The 21384-nt window shown below is 48.3% G+C and overlaps 1 protein-coding gene across 3 annotated transcripts in view; it reads left to right on the top strand.

Moving 5' to 3' along the window:
* Positions 1 to 21384, top strand: part of LOC138582127 (zinc finger protein 177-like) — a 149431-nt gene that overhangs the window by 59825 nt on the left and 68222 nt on the right. For all 3 annotated transcript variants that reach the window (XM_069653129.1, XM_069653130.1, XM_069653128.1), the window contains exons 5-6: positions 380 to 508; positions 1654 to 1755. In XM_069653129.1, the coding sequence (XP_069509230.1) occupies positions 380 to 508; positions 1654 to 1755 (231 nt within the window). The remainder of the gene's footprint in view (positions 1 to 379; positions 509 to 1653; positions 1756 to 21384) is intronic.

Raw genomic sequence — 21384 nt, 5'->3', positions numbered from 1 at the left:
AATACAACATTGGCTTTGTTCATTACCATGCAGCTGCCCTCGGGTGTAGGATAAAACATTTGGATCCTCAACCCCAATGCACAATACTATTGTTGTATTTTACCGTTTCTATAAGAAAAGGTATAACAGAGTATCCAGATCTGAAAGGGGTGCTCACAAGTACCAAGCAAGAAACTGTACTGATTCTGGCTCCTCTTCACACTTTTGGGACACAAAGGGTTAACATTGCAATTTACAGGTGTATAATGAAATGATCTCATTTGCTGATTTGAAAATGCCATCTGTTGATGACGACCACTGATTTCAGTCAGTGTATGAAGTGGCTACTACTTGGTGAATTTATCCCAAAGCACACAACTGTTGTTCACTTGATTTACAGGAATTCCTTTTCCCAATCCCACCATTTGTTCGATGAAAGAGGAGGCGGCGCCAGCTTCAATATTTATTGACCATCTGGGAGTGGAAGTTGGAGAAATCGGCAACAGCAGCAGCAAAGGTCTTAGCTCAGGTAAATTAGACGTGCTTCAGAGTTCCCATGCCTTCATTCTGTGCAGGACAGTGAATCCCAGTGGAGATGCTTCTCCATCTAAGGGAGGGTATATCGCCAGGATTCTCCGCCTCAGGGATGCGGTTCTGTGGTTGTCAGCCAGCACGCAGAAAACCTTGAGAAGAAGTCCTTTGCAGAGCGAGAATAAGTCCTTTGCAGAGCTCACCCCTGAAGGTCCCTGCATGCCAGTGGGCAATCATTGATTTTCAGAGTGTGTGCCAAATCAAACCGTTGGCTTAGACCACCACTGTAGCAACCCAAGATGGCCTTAGAAATGCTTTTCTTGTGGTGGGGGATCATGCCAGGTTTGCGGTAGCACAATGTCTCGATGGGAAGAACGCACAATTAAGGATGGCACTGCTTTCTGTGGAATTCAGATGATGGTCCGCCTAGTGGTAGGTCCCCATTGTCATGGAGAATATCCAGACATAAGGACACATAGCTGGTGGACTCAGCACGTGGTAAAATCAGCAGATGTGGGGAAGAAAATGCTGAATGCCTTTTTATGCCTTTTTTCCCCCTCCCTCCACCATTAAGAGCATATTTGCCATTGACTACTTCTTAGCGTGTTACAGCGGCTCCTCAGTTCATGTGTTTCTTGACTGTGGACAGTGAGTAATATTATTTCTTCCTGGAAAGCTTATGTATTTGCTCTTGTTTTGTAACAATGGTGGCATTTGACGAAATAGACATGATATATTTTCTTAGAAATTATCCTCATTTTTGGTTTAATTCACCAGTTCAGTACCCTTGATACGGTGAGCACATTACACCATTACGTTTAAATAGTACTACACATTCCTATTTGATGGTCATATGCCTGCTCACTGGCTGTGCTTTTGGAAATCTGCACCGGATTTCATAGACCTACAGGGTGCTCCAATATCTCACTAGGCGACGGTTCCTGACCAAAGACTCTGAAAAGATGTCCACATGACCAGATCTCCTCACAGTACTGGACAGCCCACTCTAATGCCCTCTTATAGTTATGCCGTGGGAGACTCCTTCCCTCATGCTCCTGTTTTTCCACATAGGTAATCATGGCTTTGAATAATGTATATGTCTGTGTGATGTGATATTATACAAATAATTGTTTTCTATAACAGGGCAGGCCTTTATGTCATTCCACATAAAAGAGGAGGCATCAATCTATTGTGTGGACATTCCGGAAAGCAAGAGACTAGAATGCGTCATCAGCAGTCCAACAGGTTAGTAGTACACATTGCTCAGCTCATTGGAATTGGAAGAATAAGATGGCTATGCTCCCACCCCCAACGCCCTCAACTGTAGAAACAGAGGTCCTTTTGTCCTGATTGTATCGCCAATATATGCACTAAAGGCAATCTTATACTATACTTTCACTCTAATTTATATGTTGTTCTTTCACACTCATTTACTTCTGATTTTAATAAAATTGTACTGTCCCTTATTAAGGTATAATCTTTGTTTTCAGAAGGCTTATGTCAAGATCTTAGCACCTAAACATATAAATGGCAATAACGGTAAATATCGACATAAATAGAACTGTCTGTTTAATCTGCAGGTTCCTGTTCAGATGCGACCAAGGGCAATTCAGTATTCAGGATTTCATGGCTTTCCGCAAACTGCTGAAAACCTGGCTCTTCCCCTAAAACCAACCTATACCAAACTAACCCAAACAGACCAACAGCAACTCAATGACACCAATCCATCAAACCACCTGATATGATATGGCATTTGTAACGCGCCTATACACAAGTGTTTCAAGGCGCGACGAGGCAGGGAGGGGGGAACAAAGGGAGACAGACAACGATCCTACTAGGCCAGGTGTCATTCAGATCGCGCAAGTGCAAGGTTAAGGGGCGGGAAAAGTGCAAGGGGGAAAGGGAGAGGGGAAAGTGCAGTACACGGTTAGTAACGAACAAGATAAATAATAAGGGCCAGCTGGTGGCAAGTGCAAGATAAATGCAGACAAGTGCAGGGAAGCGGGGCTGTAGGGATACAGAGACAGTCCCGCAGTTCAGGGGTTGCCGGGAAGGCAGTGCAGGGGAGAGTGGCTGGGCCACGGACTGAGATCGGTGAGTGGCCCAGTTGCTGATTTAGTACAATGTCAGTGATTTAGCAGGGGAGAGGGGGAGAGAAAGCAGAAGCAAAGAGGAGGGTTTTGAGGCTCTTCCGGAACCTGATGCGAGAAACTGACATCTAATGACTCCCAATGTAATCTAGAAGGGCAAACAGAACTAAATGAATAAAGTAGATCAAAGCAGTGAAATGGTTAGTAAGAGTAAATCATACAGGAACAGGAAAGAGATTTAAACTCCCGAAATGGATAGAATGCATGCGGAGTGAACAAAGTGAATGGCGTAGATGAATTACTTAGAACAGATAACTATATAGTTTGAATGAATCTGGGAATGGAATGAATATGTAGACCGGATGAGTGTATGGAATGGATGAACATGTTGAGTGGATGAGTGTGTAGAGTGGCTGGATGTGTAGAATGGACAAGCATGTAGAGCGGATGAGCGCGTAATACAGGGAAGCGAGTAGAACGCAGAAGTGCGTAAAACAGATGAATGTCCAAAACGGATGAGCATATACGGGATAAGTATGTAGAAATGACGGGTATGTGACCCTGATGAGTATGTAGAGCACATCAATATGGACAGCGCTTGAATATGGAAGTGTGAAGAGTGTGTAGACCTAGCGAATGTACAGAGCGGAGGAGTGTACAGAGCAGAGGAGTGTACAGAGCGGAAGAGTGTACAGAATGCAGGAGTGGATAGACCAGAGGAGTGGATAGACCAGAGGAGTGGATAGACCAGAGGAGTGGACAGAGTGGAAGAGAGGATTGAACGGATGAGAGATTGAGTGGATAGGGCGGATGGATGGATAGAGCGGATGAGCGAATACAATGGATGAGAGGATAGAACGGACAAGTGGATAGAACGGATGAGAGAATTAATGGATATGGCGGATGAGTGGATAGGGCAGATGAGTGAATAGAGAGGATGAGTGGATAAAGCGGATGAGTAGATAGAGCGTATGCGTGGATAAGTGTACAGAGTGAATGACTGTACAGAACGGAGGAAAGTATAGAATGGATGAGGGTAGAGATGAACATATAAGACTGAATATCGCTGCTGGATGCATGAAAGGCACAAGCCCTTAAATCAGAGGAGCAGATGAGTGCGGGGAGCAAATGAGCACAGGGATCAGATAAGTGTGTTGAAGGGATGAATGCGTAGAGGGATGAGTGCGTATTTGGGATGAGTGCATAAGGGGGGTTGAATCGCGTAGAGGGATGAGTGCGTAGAGGGGAAGAATGCTTAGAGAATGAGTGCGTAGAAGGGATGAGTGCGTAGAAGGGATGAGTGCGTAAAAGGGATGAGTGCGTAGAGGGGGTGAGTTCGTAGAGGGGGTGAGTGCGTAAAGGGGGCGTGAACATAGAGGGAGCGGGTGCCTAGAGGGAGTGTGCGCAGAGGGAGTGGGTGCGCAGAGGAGGTGAGTGCATCGTGGGGGTGTATGCATCGTAGAGGTGAGTGTGTCGTAGGGGTGAGTGCGTCGAGGGAGTGAGTGCGTCGAGGGGGTGAGTGTGTCGAGGGGGTGAATGCGCAGAGTGGGTGAGTGCGTCGAGGGGGTGAATGCGCAGAGTGGATAGAGCGGATGAGAGGATAGAACGGACAAGTGGATAGAACGGATGAGAGAATGAGTGGATAGGCCAGATGAATGGATAGGGCGGATGAGTGAATAGAGTGGATGAGAGGATAGAACGGACAAGTGGATTGAGCGGATGAGTGGATGGGGCAGATGAGTGAATAGAGTGGATGAGTGGATAAAGCGGATGAGGGTTAGAGCGTATGAGTGGATAAGTGTACAGAGTGAATGAGTGTACATAATGGACGAAGGTATAGAACAGATGAGTGTAGAGATGAATAAATAGGACCGAATACTGATGTTGAATGCGTGAAAGACACAAGTGCTTAAAACAGACGAGTGCGGGGATCAGATAAGTGCGCAGAAGGGATGATTGCGTAGAGGGATGAGTGCGTAAAGGGAGTTGAATTGCGTAGAGGCGTCGAGCGTGTAGAGAGGAAGAATGCGTAGAGAAGATGAGTGCGAAGAAGAGATGAATGCAAAGAAGGGATGAATGCGAAGAGGGGGTGAGTGCGTAGAGGGGGTGAGTGCGTAGAGGGGGTGAGTGCGTAGAGGGGGTGAGTGGGTAGAGGGTGTGAGTGGGTACATGCTTGAGGCAGACGAGTGCATGCGTGGGGCAAACAAGACTCGGTAGGGGGGCAGGCATGGAACGGACTGAAGCGCATAGAATTGCGCAACATATAAAGTATGGTTTGGAACGCAGAGAACGCTTAAAGAGCATTTAACTCACAATAACTGGAGTACGCATGGCGAACTGGAGCGCACGGCGCGAACTCAAACAAACGCGGTGACCTAAATATATGGAACAGACTGGGATCCATGGAGTGAATAGGAGTGCATGGAACGGTCTGGAGCACGCGACGTATATAGTATGATCTGGAATGCAGAGATTATCTGAAAGCGTACATAACCCATCTTATCCCACCACCACGCTTACTCTCTCCATACATCACCACTCAACTAGAACACAGTGATACCATGATACCATTCGGTATAACTGTTCTCATACCAACACTCGCCGCTCACTCCACATCATTCTAAGTAATCACTGCTGGTAACGCACCCCCCAGCCAGGCGGTCTCCTCCGGCCTAACGCAGCCACATCCGCTCTGGATAAATCCTGCCAGAACGAACACATACTCCTGACCTCTCAACCAGCACACCTACCGCTAGAATGCAGCTATTACACGGACACCGCATGAGCTGCACACATACTCGGTGCCCACACGCACCCTTTTGTCTCTCTCTACTCTCTCTACTAATATGAACTTCGGTTCCCAAGGACGTTCAACCTACCAGCGCCTTCAGACCATACCAATGGTATGTAAGGCGCTATATAAATGCAAAATAACAATAACAATTCAGCAGTTCTGGGCGTGGCTACGAGAGCCATGTAGGAGGACGCGTTCCAGCGGAGCTCCCGAGATCCTGAACAGATCCGGGCAAATCAGTGCAGTACGACTGCTTATTGAAAACCGACGACATGCATGCCAGCGTGTGAAGGTGCTGCCGAAGTATTGTGAACTTTTGGAGGTCATAGTAGCTATGACGACCGAGATCGGAGAAGAAAAGTCGAGAGACGCTGAGAACAAAGGGCGATTCAAAATGGCCGACATAGACTTGAGACGGGATTGAAAAGAGTCGCGGGAAGACCTAACCAGGTCAGCGCGTAATGCGCCCACTCATCATTCGGTAGACCTGCACATCTTCAGAACCATGTCCAGCAAGGCAGTGCGACCTAAGGCGAAACAACCCACGCTGGATGACTTCACCAAAACGTCCCCGGGCTCGGACGCCACCAAGAATAAGGATGCACCGGCCGTAGGTAGCGCGACGACTTCGAGCTCTAACAAAGAAATCCTAGCAGCGATTGCGGACCTGAGAGCGGCCTGGGAATCGAAATTAGAACAGGCTGTCTCTGAATTAAAAACGGCATTGGACCTCAAAGTTGGGGAGGTCCAGGAAGACGTCAATCTACTGAGACAGGACGTTAGGGTTCTGGCAGAGCGCACAGAGTCCCTAGAAAAAGAAGTCGGCCCGAATACGGCGGACTGTGCCACCCACAAGACAAAACTGCACGCCCTAATCCAAAGGGTGGGCAACCTGGAAAGTAGAGCGGAGGAGGCGGAAGGACGGGCCCGTCGCAACAATATCCGCATTGTGGGCCTACCGGAGGGGACGGAGGGCCGTGACCCTACTGACTTCGTTGAGACCATGTTGCTGCAGGAGATATCCGGAGGGGCCTTATCCCAAGGCTTCGCAGTGGAGAGAGCACATAGAGCCCTAACGAGGAGGCCGCCTCCTGGAAACCCGCCCAGACCCATCATTGCCAAAATTCTTAACTACCGTGATCGGGAAAGAATATTAGAACATTTTCGTAAAGGAGGCACGATCAAGAGAGGAGAAGCAAACATCACGGCGTATCCGGATTACACCCTAGCTGTGCAGCGGAGCCGTATGAACTTTGGAACTGTGAAACGGAGGCTGAGGGAGGCAGGTTACAAATATATGTTGCTTTACCCTGCAAAACTGAAGGTCATACAGGCGCATAAGACTTTATTTTTCGAGACCCCAGAGGACGCCATGGAGTGGCTCGACGCACAAGGGTGCCCTCAAGAATCGGCGGACCGGCCCCAGAAGGACTCGGAGGAGCTACCGAAGACGTAAAATGGCGTCGCAAGATGGCGCGACACATGGACCTTAAGACTTGATTATAGTCGGTTCGGAACCTTCGGTATGGAAGGTCAGTTGGTTGTACTGTTTGCCACAAACATTGAGATTATTATTGAACGGGAGCCCCATGGAGCGATACTCTCTCCCCACAATAGCTTAGGTTAGGTGGCCATTAGGGCGACCTCACCCTACTGGGCTCCGTGTACGGACTGGTGTTTGCGGAGCCAGATGTGGGGGTGCCTGAGCTCTTTTGTTGAAGCTGGGCAACAGTTGGGGTGTGTGGTGTTGGGGGAAGGGTGGGTGAGGGAGGGGAAAGGGGGTTGGAGTTTAGTTGTGTGTGCGGTTAGTTTGGGAATGAGCTTATTTGCGGAGTGGCCGCAGTGGGACGCTTTCTGTGTCATGAGAACTGTTGGAGGTTCCCGTAAGGGGGGTGGGAAGACACATAGCTGCCATGGGTGACCTCAAGATTGCCACCTGGAACGTCCGAGGCCTCAATAATTACTTGAAAAGAAATAAAGTCATGTTGTATCTTAAACGACAGAAGATCGACATTGCCCTGCTACAAGAAACGCACCTGGCCCAACATAAACTAGACCTTGTAAAGAAAAAATGGGGGGGTACAGTGGTGGGCTCCCCGTACTCGGCCTATGCCAGAGGTGTGCTGATCTGGGTGGCCCCGCATGTCCCACTCAAAATTGTACGAGAGGAGGTAGACACGGAGGGTAGGCTGGTAATACTGAGGGTACTGATTGAGAACAGAGGACTGAGTATTATTAATACATACGCCCCCAATCAGAATACTGCTGTATATTTCAGGACTCTATGTACACGCCTGGGCTCGTGCGCAGGAGAACCGATCATCTGGGGGGGGGGGATTTTAACTGTGTTCTTGACCCCAAGATAGATAGGTCCGACAGGAAAGTAGACAGGCCCACCCCAGCGGCCAGGGCTCTAAGGGTACTATTAGACGACTATGGACTAGAGGATGTCTGGAGATTGAAACACCCCACGGCCTTGCAGTACTCTCATTATTCGGCCCCTCAACAGTTGCACACGAGACTAGATTACTTCTTTGCTACGCCAGAAGTGACGATAACAACTACACAGGTTGAATACAGAGCAAGGGTCCTGTCGGACCATTCGCCCTTGGTGATGACCTGGCAATATGGCCGCCCTAGAGGGCGGATTCCAACATGGCGCCTCCGGGCGGAGGCGCTCAGAGACCCGGCCTTCAGAGAAGATATTAGAGAGACGATTACAAGGTATTTTGAGGAGAACACAGGCAGTGTGGATTCGGCTGGTACACTTTGGGAGGCCTTCAAGGTGGTAGTGAGGGGCGATGCTATTTCTAAATCAAAGGGCCTTCAGGGGGGGGTTTTAGCTGAGCTGGGGAAAGTGGAGAAAGAATTGGAGCGTGAATGTACCAGAGGGGGAGGGGACACAGACCTAGTACTCGAATTACAACAACGATGCTCAGAGCTTTGGGAGCGGCTTTGTGACCTCAATTACAGGAAATACGTGGAGAGGCAACATGCAGGAGGTGACAAAACGGGTCGCCTACTGGCATGGCTCTACAAGAGGGAAACCCCCAGGGCCCCGGTCATGATGATAGAAAGGGAAGACGGCGAGGAGGCTCACACTCAGGAAGAGGTTAACGCTGCTTTCTTAGATTATTATAAAGCGCTGTATGAGGACAAAGGGGAAGACAATCTGGATAAAATCAGGGACGCACTGGAAGATATAGAACTGCCCAGGATTAGTGCAGAGGAAAGGGAGGAGTTAGATGGCCCCATTACGCTAGATGAACTGGAAGAGGTGGTGAAACGGCTGCCTACTTGCAAGACCCCGGGCACTGATGGACTCCCGAGTGAGTTCTACAAAACGTATAGCGCAGAGATACTCCCCCCTATGCTTGAGATGTACAACGAATCATTTGAGGGAGGCCGATTGCCAGACACGCTCAGAGAAGCGCTGATCGTACCACTGCCCAAGCCTAACAAGCCGAGACAACACTGTGGATCGTACAGACCGCTGTCGATGTTAAACCAAGACAGTAAGATTCTGACAGCGGTCTTGGCGGATAGGCTGCGCAAGGTCATCGGCAGGCTGATACACTCGGATCAGACAGGTTATGTCCCTGGCAGGAACATAACTCATAATCACAGGCGGCTCCACCGAGTGATAGAAGAAGGGAACAGAAGAGATGAGGAAATGGCAGTGATCTCCCTAGACGCAGTTAAGGCGTTTGATTCGGTGAGGTGGCCATGGCTGTTTGCGGTCCTGAGGGAATATGGGTTTGGGCCAGGCTATATCAGATGGGCGAGACTACTGTATAGCCAGCCTACGGCTAGGGTGCGTACAGGATCAGTGATATCCGACAAGTGGCACCTAAGTAGGGGTACTAGGCAGGGATGTCCTTGGTCCCCGATGTTATACATATTGGCCTTGGAACCCTTAGCGGTATATCTTAGACAGCAATATGACCTGGTGGGCATCGAGGTGGGAGGAAAGAGCCATTTGATATCCTTATATGCCGATGACCTGCTGCTGTACCTAAAGTATCCTGAAGAGAACCTCCAGTATGTTTTGGAGGTCATGCAGAAGTATGCCGAATTGTCCGGCATAGCGGTTAATCCTGACAAGTCGAGCATGTTCCCTCTAGGGTACTATTCGAGGGTCCCCACGGAACGCTTGCCGGTATTGCCCGTGCCTTGGGCAGCCGAGTCCTTCCGATACCTCGGAATAGACATATATCACACTGTGAGAAACGAACATCTGCACAACACCGAGGTTGCTGTGGATAAAATCAGTGCGTCTATGCGATTTTGGGAAAAACTGCCGCTAGCGATGATAGGGCGAGGGGCGTTGCTTAAAATGGTTGTCTTGCCTAGACTGCTGCATTTCTTCAACAACATACCATACTTAATAGCTAGGAAGTTCTTTACCAAACTCGACAGTATGTGCAGGGACTTCCTATGGCATGGCACTCGCAACCGAGTGGCGCTGTGGAAGCTACAAAACTTCTACGATAAAGGAGGAATTAAATTACCACATTTTGAGGCCTATTATGTAGCGAGCCAATTGCAATATGTTACACAGTGGCTCTCTGATGAGGAATCTCCCGAGTCCAGATTGGTTGGGACAGATTGCACCTCGTTTTATTTGAAGGAGATCATCTGGGTCCCTAGACAAGACTTAAACCTTTGCCCTGGTATGCTGTTACTTGGGTGGAAAATGTGGCGTAGAGCATGCCGGTTACTGGAAAGCCCGGATCCGTGTTCGCCGCAGGTGCCACTGGTCGCCTTGACTGCGGGGGATGGTCAACTTAGAAAATTTATCAGAATGTACTGGGAACCGGTTGGGTTGGCCACGTTAGGAGATATATGGCAAGATGGGGCCATCAAGGATTTTGCAGACTTAGAAGAAGAAGCTGGGTTACATGGGGGCCAATATGTTACATACTTCAGGTTGGTACAGATTATCCGAAAATCTTGGTCTGAGACGGTGTTAGCGGAGGATCCGGATGCCCTGATTGACACAATATATGACATATCAGAGGGCGGACACGAGATCTCCAGATTGTACGAGGTGGTGATGTCCCGAGTGGGAAAGGACTTGACAGACTTGAGACTAGAATGGGAAATGGAGGTGGGGGTTCAGATGACGGATGGGATGTGGGAACGGGCTCTGGGATATCATAAAAAAGTGTCCAGGAATGCTAGATTACAGCAAATCCAACTATATATCACACACAGAGCGTATTTGACCCCCAAGAGAATAGCTAAGTTTGCTAACTCGGGCAGGCAAGCATGCCCGAAGTGTAACGAGGAGAACGCGGATATGACGCATATGTTCTGGTCCTGCCCAGTAATTGAAGTCTTCTGGGGAGAAGTGTCACAGAAGTTGGCTGACAAAGGGGTCTCGATAAGCATTGACACGACCTGGGCTTGCCTTCTAGGGGGGTTCTCCAGACCAAAGAACACCAGACATCTGGGGAAACTGAGAGACCTAGCGTATATACTCGCTAAGAGGAGGATAGCTATGAACTGGAAGCAATGCTACAAACCTAGGATAGAGATGTGGTGGAGGGATCTCCAAAAATGGGCGGAGGCTGAAACCATGGTCTGGCAAGAGGCATGCAGTAAATGCGGGGAGGAGGATGTGGGCAACCTAGTAGCCTGGAGGTCATTAATCACTGGTCTGTTTGGGGTACGAAGAGAACCTACTGCCTCGGAGGAGGAAGTCACCCAGCCACACCAGGTCGATACGGAACTACCCTGTGGATGAGCTCTTGGGGGGGAGGGGGGGAGTGTAGTGTTGTGCTTTGTTAAGTGTTTTATTGGTTTATTGTGTATAATGTCACAAGTTTGTTTATACTGTTTTCACTTAAAATAAAAATAAAAATATTTAAAAAAAAAAAACAATTCAGCAGTTCTGAGGTGGATAAACTTGGTACATTAACAGCCTGATTCATGGAATTATTTGCATGAAAAACTAGATTTGCGCGCCTTTCTGCCCGAAAATCCCTGTTTGAAGTATGGGGATTTTCGGGCAGAAAGGCGCGCAAATCTGCGTTTTCCACGCAAATAATTCCATGAATCAGGCAGTAAATGTAGGTAACAAGATACTCACACCATGGAAGTGATCAGCCAATCAGGTGGCTGGGAATGGTAGCGGAATCTGCCAGTGGCTGCCCGCATTCTGCCAGTCACTCAATCGCCTCCCCCAGATGTCACAATTCCTTTACCTTTAGCACCTCTCCCACCACCCTGGCCCTGCCCCCACAGCATCTCACACCTCCTTGCTCCTCCCACCCACTTGCCTGTTCGCCCGGGATTCCTTTATCCAGCTGCTGTGCTCCTTCACTGTCTGCAACGCCACCATGGGAAATAGAAAAGGGTCTCTTTCACTTTTCTATTTCCCATGGTGGTGGCCATCTTTGTTTTTATTGGAGATTTGGTAGGTGTACTATGTACAGAGCCCATTTCCTGTAAAGAAGAATACATTTAAACTAATTGAATCCCGGAGAGGGCCATGTGTGCACATGGCAATCCCCCTTTTTCTGGTGGTGTACAGTGCTGGTATCGGCTCAGACTGGTGGGCCGTTACAGGCCCTGTACAACCCCCAATGCAGGGGGAGGGCAGAGGCAACTACTTAGCTACAGTCGTCTACTGATGTCACAGTGCCCCTTCTGCCCAGCTCCACCAGACTTCACCAGACACCCATCGATTGATGTTTAGGCAATAATCCATTAGGTCGGGCGATGCCACTGACTGTTAACGAGCTGCCAGTCCAAAATAATGATCTGAGGGAAGCGAGGACCATTAAAAAGAGCAGCAGGAACATTGCCAGCCAGTAGTGCCACCTGCAATTCGGATGACTATTACCATTAAAAATTCAACACAGTCTCTGACGTGAAAATGGTTGTTATTTTAGGATGGTATATTCTTCATGGATCAAAAATATACCCCACCCCCCCTAAGAAAAACACAAAACAAAAATACGACGACAAAAGGCATGAACCGAGCCGCATGCAAAGCCCTCCTTCTCTTTACATTGTGCCCAGGTGGGAGACTTGAACTTGAAGGTACAGGGGGGCAATGGAAGAGAGGTGAGATGCAAGAGCAAACGTTTTCTTTTTCATTACATTTTTGATGGGGTACAGCGGGATTAAGTGAAGAGAGCTGTGAGTAGCTGAGCCTGTTCACAGACAGCTGGGAATGCAAGGTTTCATCTCTGAAGAAGTCCAGCCTCCTGAGCAGGCTGATAGTGCATAATCAGTACTTTTATTGACATCGCGGAGGTTCTGCTATTGGGGACATTGTAGAGTGCTTTACGTAAATACAAAATAGAAAGAAAATATCACATGCAGGAAGAAGAACTGAGCAAGGAAAAGGGGAGAGAAAAACACAGTGAATGAGGGAAACCCTGTTAACTACATAATTTTGACAAGAGATGAAAAGCTAGATAAAATGCAGAAAACGTGGAAAGAGAAGAAGAATGCTGAGATAAAAATAAAAGTGATGAATGGAAGGTAAAACAGGAAAAAGTGTACAGTGCTAGAAAAAGAGAGGCAGACGTTGAGGAACATTGAGAGAAAAGAGAATAAAAGAGGCATGAATTGAACAAAAAGATGTTGGGGTGGTAGGACTGAGACCCATTACTATAAAGAATAAAACACCCACAACATATGAAACAATGGCCAAGCCAATATGTTTTGCAATTTCATGGTGAAATTACTTTCTACATGCACACACAAAGAGAGAGAGAGATAATGATGCAGGACTAGTGGAGTAGAAGGGCGGCAAAGAAAACATGCAGGTGGATATATGTATGAATATTATCACATTTCTATATAGCGTTTCCTGCCTAGTTCCCCCCGTTTATAACCAGAGACATGTGTTATTACTACCAATCTTAATGGTAGTGATTTTTCTTACCTCATGAGCATGAATTGCCGAATTATTCCTCTTAAGATTTGCATCTGTGTCCTGATGGTTTCACTCAGATGTGAGAAGTGAATGCTTGCCTTGCTAAGGTCTCTACTGGTATAAGAATGAAGCAAAGACTCAGCATGTGAGGATAGATAGATGGACTAGTGAGGGAGTGAGGATAGATGATTGAGAGGGTGACTATGGGGGAGTGAATACATGAATGCCAGTGAAGTTGAATGAATGACAGACTGGACCTGGAGAGATGAATGATGAAGCAGAAGATGGAGGCATGTATGACACTAATGACAGCGGAGAGTATGGGAATAGATAGATGGAAGGGATGGATAGATGGCTGGCTAATGCATTGCAACAATGAGTAACTGAAAATGGAGGATGATGGCGTATTAGGATGGAAGGGTGAAATAATGAGTGTTAGGAGGGATGGATAAGAGCGAGCAAGAGATTTGATGAATGAAAGTGTGATGGTGGATTGGTGTGTGAATTTAGGAGAGTGTTATAATGAATAGCTAAATGAATTAGTGTGTGCATGCAAAGCCTATCTATGTTACACTTTTCAGAACGCGAACAGCCGGGCAGGGTATTTGTGTGTTAGAAACTGAACTTTCTAGCAACGTGCTACCCTGATCAGTTTGTGTTTTCATGATGACTCTGGTAATACATTGCCCGCAGCGCCTCCGCAGACTTGCTTTCTGGTATTCCAGTCTCTTTGTCGTGTATGCAAGTTTGCTTGCTAATATTTGTCTCTGTAGGAACCCATATGTCAGAAGCCAGGTCACAGACATTCTCCTTCCACAGGAGTTTGAGGCTCAGTGGGAATATAAGGATGGAGGTCTCTATGTGAGAGCTGAAATCCATCAACAGAATGCTTCGATCATTGTTGAAAACATGGGACAAAACGATTGAATACTAAACAAGATATTTGCAATTAAGTAGAGTAGCATCACAGAAGGCTTTCATATAGTTTCCTCACCCACACCTGCCCCTTCCACTATGCAGACTGCTCTACTCTGAATGTAGATTATCTTAACACATCACAGGCGTAGATATGTAGAACGCATGTAGGATAAAATGTTGGGTCATAATATTAGTGTGGAATGGTGACACAGCCCAGGCAGGGTGAATGTTTGGTGGGGGTCACAGGGAGGGGGACGGTATAATGGGCATGTCGGTTGAGGGAAATGAAAATAAATCTACTTGAGACTGTACAAAGGTCCCAGGAAAATTGAGGCTAAGGGTTAGCCACATTAGGGCTTAAAAAGAGGGTAAAGGCTATGGGCACAATTGTGGTGAGCTCTGTCGGAAAATGCTGTGTGAGAGCTAGTGGCATGAACTAGGAGGACCAGCATGGTGGGACCTGGGGCACAGGCTGGCTAACACATCAAAGGACAGTGCTGTCATTTTATCAGATCAGTGGATAAATACTGAATGGTGTCTGTTTATGGGCATGTCTTGAAGATCCTTAAGGTGAATACATATAGGATGATTTCCAAAAGCGAGGAAACAACTCTTCGCCAGTCGCCCCACCATCGCAGGCTCCCGTCTTGCATCTCAGTAGATGAAATCGTCACTGCACAGCAAAATGATTTTCATGGAACTACTCGACTCAAAAAACTATTTTTTGAAAATGTATTTGGCACCAGAAAAGTGACAGTGAGATTCAGGTGAATCAACTAACGAGTTTCACCACTAGGGCTTCGTCGGTGTGAGTGACGACCCTCAAGTTGAATACATATAGGATAATATGCTGGGTTGCAGGCTTACTGTGGGATGCAGGCACACCACTAGGAAAGTAACAGTGTGGGCATAGAGGGGATATAAGAGTGCAGTGAATGAACATAGTTGGTACAGTCACAGTACTAAGTACAAGCCACTACTAGGCTGGTTAGGGTGTTCAGGAAAATCAAGAGTGTTGGGAACAACATTGCAGGGGCAAACAAAGGATGAATATTATTGACAAAGGCAGGATGGGGGCTAAAGGGTGCAGTTCAAGTGAGGGTTGACCGGGAACTGCCGGGTTGATGGATTTTCCTTGACAATGTACAAACCGCAGTCCCAGCAGGCTTTTATCTGAGATTTCACACCAGAATCAAGTCACAAATATGTATATGTAAATTGTCACCAAAGAAGGCCTTCTCTTAGATGCAATGACTGTAAAAGGTCAGAATAATACCATAATCTAAACCTTGTGATCCAAACATGGCATCTCTCCGACATGTCCAACAATCCGACACATTGCATCACCTTTCAACTTGTTAGTGCCACGCTTTGAAAATAGTTACAGTTGAGGTCTTGTAGATATCAAATACTATTTGCAGCTAAAATGGCAGCGTGTTGCCACTGGTGTGCAATCAGCCAAGAGAATGACTGTCTAAATAAGCTTGCTGAGGCAGAATAATGTCCTGCTTGATCCTTCCTGCCCACATCGTTACCCTGCTTGGGAAACCTGGTGGTTGGTGGGCAGACTTAGCTGGGAAGGAATGAAGGCTCGAGAGCTGCACAGTGCAGCTTTCTTTGATGCGCTGCAAGAGTCCTCTGGAGCCGTCATGGCATTCATTGGCTTAAGGTACAGCATCAGCCACTCCTGCTTGTGGCTTTTGCAGAGCTCTGGTCTCTTTGGCCCTCTGATTTTCTTCCTCCGCTTGCTGATCCTTGCTGTGCCATAGTAGATATTCACCCTCAGTCTGCCCTGCTCCCTTGGCCACAGGGATGCTCTGCAGCTTAACGCTCTGGATCCCTGGCTGTCCATTAGAGTGTGCCTCCACCATTACAGAATTGGGATATCTGGCCACCTGTGTTCCACCCATCTGTGGCTGCTCTGGTTCTTTTCTCCACATTTGGTGTAGCTGTGCAGTGCTCCCGCAAACTGTATACCTCTCTCCGCAGGCTCCTGCAACAGTCGGGGAGGGGAATAATGCCCCAGTCCATTCTGTCTGCCATCTTGGGGTTTGTTTTGAGCTTCTAACGTGTGGGAGGAGCTGCTTGTGGAGTAGCCATTGTTGCGATCATTACACTATGGGGCATTTTCATTAGTGTTGTACTGCTCTTTCTGGCTCCATGCTGTGCCCAGACTCTGTGCTGGCTGCCTGCTTACTAGGTCTTCTACTACCTGTTTATCCATTATTGAAATCCTTCCACATCCTGACACTATGCACAAAAAACATAGAACTGCCATCACTTTCTATATTAATATATAGTGATGTATGTTTCCTAGATTACTGTTTCCTGTAATTCATTGGTGCAAGGAAGCTATGGAATTTACCAATGATAGTATGGACAGGTGGGAAGCAGCCAGTATTACAGTGACGAGATGTCCTGGTTTTGCCTAGAGAGTCTGGGAATTGGGCCTTCTGTTCCCCACTGTCTTGAGAGTTTTTTTTTATTTAAAACCAACATCCCTGTTTTAGGGAATGGGAGGGTCACAGTACCAGGATTTAGGAAAGGGAGGGTGCCAACTTAATCGGCAACACTTATTAACTTTAAACATCACACTATATTGAATAATACTAATACTAGAATTTTGTCATCACAGGGTGGGCTGGAACCCCCAACCTTTCAGATACCAGCCACATGAATTAACTGATTGTGCCACAGAGACTGGTTGGGAAGCAATGCACAGCAAGGCCTGTAACATCAATCAGAGCAAAAGCTCCTATTTCATTAACAATACCCATAGTGAAAACCACATCATATATATATTTCTGAGGCTTGTGGAATCTGCTTAGATCACATGCTGTGCATAGGCCGACATCTAGTGGAAGCTGCGGAGTATTACAGTTTGTTTTTCGAAACTCGAAAATGGGCGTCGACACAGGGCGTGCCAGTAATACTATTCCTAGTGTGACCCAAGATCCCTCGCGCGTCTAGGATCCTCAGATTGTTTTTTTCCGCCATACTGGTCGGAAGCATTTTGCGGAGTCCCCTGGCCTTAGCCATACTTTTGCTAAAATATCGATTAATTTACATCCTTTCCCCATCCCAACGTCGAACTTCGACACTCGACGCCGGCTTGGAGAAGAATTCGACCGTCGGCTACTGCACGACGGATTTGGGCCTCGGAAGGCCTCTGGCCTCGGCCCGGGCCTTGGAAGGCCTCTGTCCTCGGCCCTGCAAGTAGGGAGAGTGGGGGGTTGGACATACTCTACACTCTTGGTATATAGGTACAACGTATACATTTCCTACACTTACCAGCCCGCTGCCTCAAGGTGCGTATGGAAGGTACCCCTTTTCAATTCTGCCCCAAGTGCAATCGCAAATACCCTTGGGTCGACAGGCACGCCACGTGCAATCTCTGCTTGCGGAGGGACCACCCCGAGGCGAACTGCAGAGCGTGTAGTAGGTTTAAACCTAAGACACTTAAGGACTGTTCGACGAAGCGTTGGGCCCACCACGCCAGGCAGTCGGCCATGGCATCGGAGGGCACCTTCAGTGATGGCAGCGATGCCGTGCTTTCGGACGGCGAGGGCATTACGGCGTTGAAAGACAGCCGAGCGCAGGTCCCCGACCTCTGAAGGTCGTCCGACAGGGCGGCTATGGCGAAGACCCCCGGCGACACAAGCACTTCACACACAACTCACACAAAACACACGATTCCAACCGAGACTCGACGACGTCGAGTTCTCAGAAAGAGGCACATAGAGAACGGTCCGAATCGGTGTCCACTGGGCGTTCTCGATCGAGATCGCCGCATGACTCCAGGCAATCATCCACTCTTGCCAAGAGTGCCTCGCTCCCTAAGCTAACAGAAGTTCGATCGTCGGAGGACGAAGACGACTTCCACCCCCAGGCCGCTCTCCAGGAGTCGGAGCCCGCAGACAAGATCAGCGCGGCCCCACGTTCGAAGGACAGGGACTCTACCCCCGATCCTCGACGCCAGACGTCAAAAACCTCTGGAAACACAAAGGGACAGGGAAAACACTTTTCCACTCACGGGGAGGGGGGAAAACAGCAGAAGAAGCAGCCACTGCACTCTTCCACACCTGTGAAACACTCCACTCCTCCTACACAGACAGACAAGCCCAAGTCTGCTGCTATTTCTAAAACCAGCAAATCTACTCAGGATAAGTCTCCTAGACTTTCTGAGAGAGTCATTCCCAGTTCCAAAGAATGGTCGAGTGATGACATAGATAGGGTCATGTCAAGGATGTCTTTTTTGGCAGACTTTTATGATAAAAATCCAGACCATTTCCTTTCATATAATCCACAAGGGGCTACACCCTCAGGCTCTAATGATCCTATCCCCCCGAGTAAGAAGCCCTGGTTTGAGACACCTATGAGGTCTGCGGACCCCTTCGATGTACAACCATACTCACGGCCATACTCACAGTATCAAGGAGAGACTTCCTTTGGTGAGGACCAAGAATTTGGCATGGTAGAAGAGCAAACCGGGACGGGCTACTATGGGGATGATGAGGAACAAGAAGAGGAAGACCCTGAAACCTACAGAGTAGATTCCCCGGTAGAGAAGGAAGCCCCGGTTACCGACTCCCCTGTCGATAACCAACCCCTCCTGAACGAGGTTCTCGCACAAGCAGCAGAACATTTCCATATTGACACCTACGGTGTCCAGGAAGAGAGGGACTTTGCCGAGGAGTTAGTGGGAGAAAGGAGGCCTGTTGCCCAGCCATCCCTATCCTTAAGTCTATTCAGCGAAGAATAGACCCGTCCCTGGTGAACCCGAACCTCACCAGAGCAGTCAATCCCAGAGTTGAAAAACTTTTCAGGGCAGCCCAGTCTGACCCTCTCTATATAAGAGGACATCTGAAGCCAGACTCCCTGGTTGTCACTAACACTCGTAAGAGGGCTGGAACACCCTTGTCATCGTCCGAAGCTCCTCCAGACAAGGAGAGCAAAAAACTATATGGTTTCAGCAGGAAAGTAGCCTCAACGTCCGCCTATCAGGCAAGGATTGCAAACTCCACCACCCTGTTGGCCAGCTACAACTGCCATCAGTGGGAAGAAGTCGCAGCACTCATAGCTTCTGCACCAGAACCCTTAAAGGGCCAGTTAGCACGAATTTCCGCAGAGGGTAGAGCCGTGTCTGGTTGCATTTTAAAAGCAACTTTTGACGCCGCGGACAACGCAGGCAGATTGATAGCAGAAGGTACTGTTATCAAGAGACATGTGTGGTTACAGCAGTCTGGTTTTAAGCCAGAAACCCAGGCATCATTGTTGGACAAACCGGTGGAACCTGATCTGTTATTTGGTAAGGCGGTCGAGGACGCGCTGAAGAATGCCAAGGACGAATATGAGACACTCAAGTCCCTTGGCCAGTTAACCAATAAACCCCCTAACCAGAGAGGGAATGGAAATTTTCGTCGCCCACGCGGCCCAAATTCCCATAGAGGATCAAACTATTCCCTGGGGCAGGGTACACAGTGGAACAACAACAGCCAACAGTCTACCCAGTGTTACGGCAGGGGTAATAGGAGAGGACGTGGTAAAGGCAGAGGCAGCCCCAGTAGAGGAGGCGGCACACCTCCACTAAAGCAGTGACGCTCAGTTCAGGGTCCCTTCTCACGCAACCCCAGTAGGGGGACGCATTTCCAACTTCACCCAGGCTTGGGAAGGGATCACATCAGACAGATGGGTGCTGTCAACAGTATCCGCAGGGTACTTTATAGAACTACTGCAGCGTCCCCGGAACCATCCTCCACGCCAAAGAGTACACTCTTTAGAACATCAGTAGATTCTCCTCGAGGAGATTCCCAATCTGCTAGCAAAGGACGCGATAGAACTCGTCCCGGGACACCAGGTAAACAAGGGTATTTATTCAACTTACTTCCTTGTGCCAAAAAAAGATTTGACAATGCGCCCAGTATTGGACTTATGGCCTGCCAACAAGTATGTCAAGCCCCAAAAGTTTCGAATGACTATGCTACAAGAGGTAATCCCCCTCCTAAAAAAGGGGGATTACATGGCAACCTTGGATATGAAAGATGCCTATTTTCATATTTCCATGTTCCCAGCGCACAGAAGGTACTTGCGCTTCAAGGTGGACAGTCGGCACTAGTTCAAGGTACTGCCCTTCGGGATAGCTTCGGCACCAAGGGTATTCACCAAGGTACTGGCGGTGGCGGCTGCACACCTACGCAGGGAGGCAATCCCGGTGTACCCTTATCTGGACGACTGGCTCATAACGGGGAAACCCCAGTAATTTGCAGAACAAACATTCAAAGGACTATCGACCTCCTCCACGAATTAGGCTTCTCAATCAACGAGAAAAAGTCAAGCCTGGTGCCAAGCACCTCCAAACAGTTCCTAGGAGCAATCCTAGATACTCAAGAGGGGTTGACATTTCCTTCAGAGGAAAGAATTCGGAATATACTACTGCAAATTCCGCAATATCAGTCCGGTCACCAAATAACGGTACGCAAAGCAATGCGTTTGCTGGGCATGATGGCGTCATGTATTTACCTGGTCCCCCACGCGCGCCTGCGCATGCGCCTCATGCAGGAATGGTTGGCGAAACAGTGGTCTCAGGCAAGTGGTCAGTGGGACGATCTAGTGGTCATTTCGCCAACACTAGTACAAAGCCTTCACTGGTGGACAAGAGAGAATCTTGCACAGGGGAAACACTTTTACAATCCCGAAGTACAGGCAGTAGTCACCACCGATGCATGTCTGACCGGGTGGGGAGCTCACCATCTCCACCACACAGCTCAGGGTCTCTGGTCTTCCTCAGTGGCCAAGAACCACATCAACCTGCTAGAGCTTCTGGCAGTATTCAGAGCGCTTCAAGCGTTCAAGCCCTACCTACTAAACCTGTCAGTGCAAATCCGGACGGACAGCACGACAGCCATGTTCTACCTAAACAAACAAGGAGGGACTCGTTCGCCAAATCTGTCCAAGCTTGCCCAGAAAATCTGGATATGGGCACTCAGACGGAACATCTTCCTGTCATCACAACATGTTCCAGGGGAGCTCAATTCCCTAGCGGATGCTCTGAGCAGATACTCCCTCCCAGAGGAACACGAATGGGTTCTACACAGAGAGGTCGTAGAAGATATCTTCTCTCAGTGGGGTTTCCCCACTATAGACTTATTCGCCACAAGCGAAAACAGACAATGCACAGG

The sequence above is a fragment of the Ambystoma mexicanum genome, chromosome 3q, assembly GCF_040938575.1.
Source record: "Ambystoma mexicanum isolate Mex_15411 chromosome 3q, UKY_AmexF1_1, whole genome shotgun sequence".
In the NCBI taxonomy this organism is placed as follows: domain Eukaryota; kingdom Metazoa; phylum Chordata; class Amphibia; order Caudata; family Ambystomatidae; genus Ambystoma; species Ambystoma mexicanum.
This window is presented reverse-complemented; position numbering and strand designations above follow the sequence as displayed.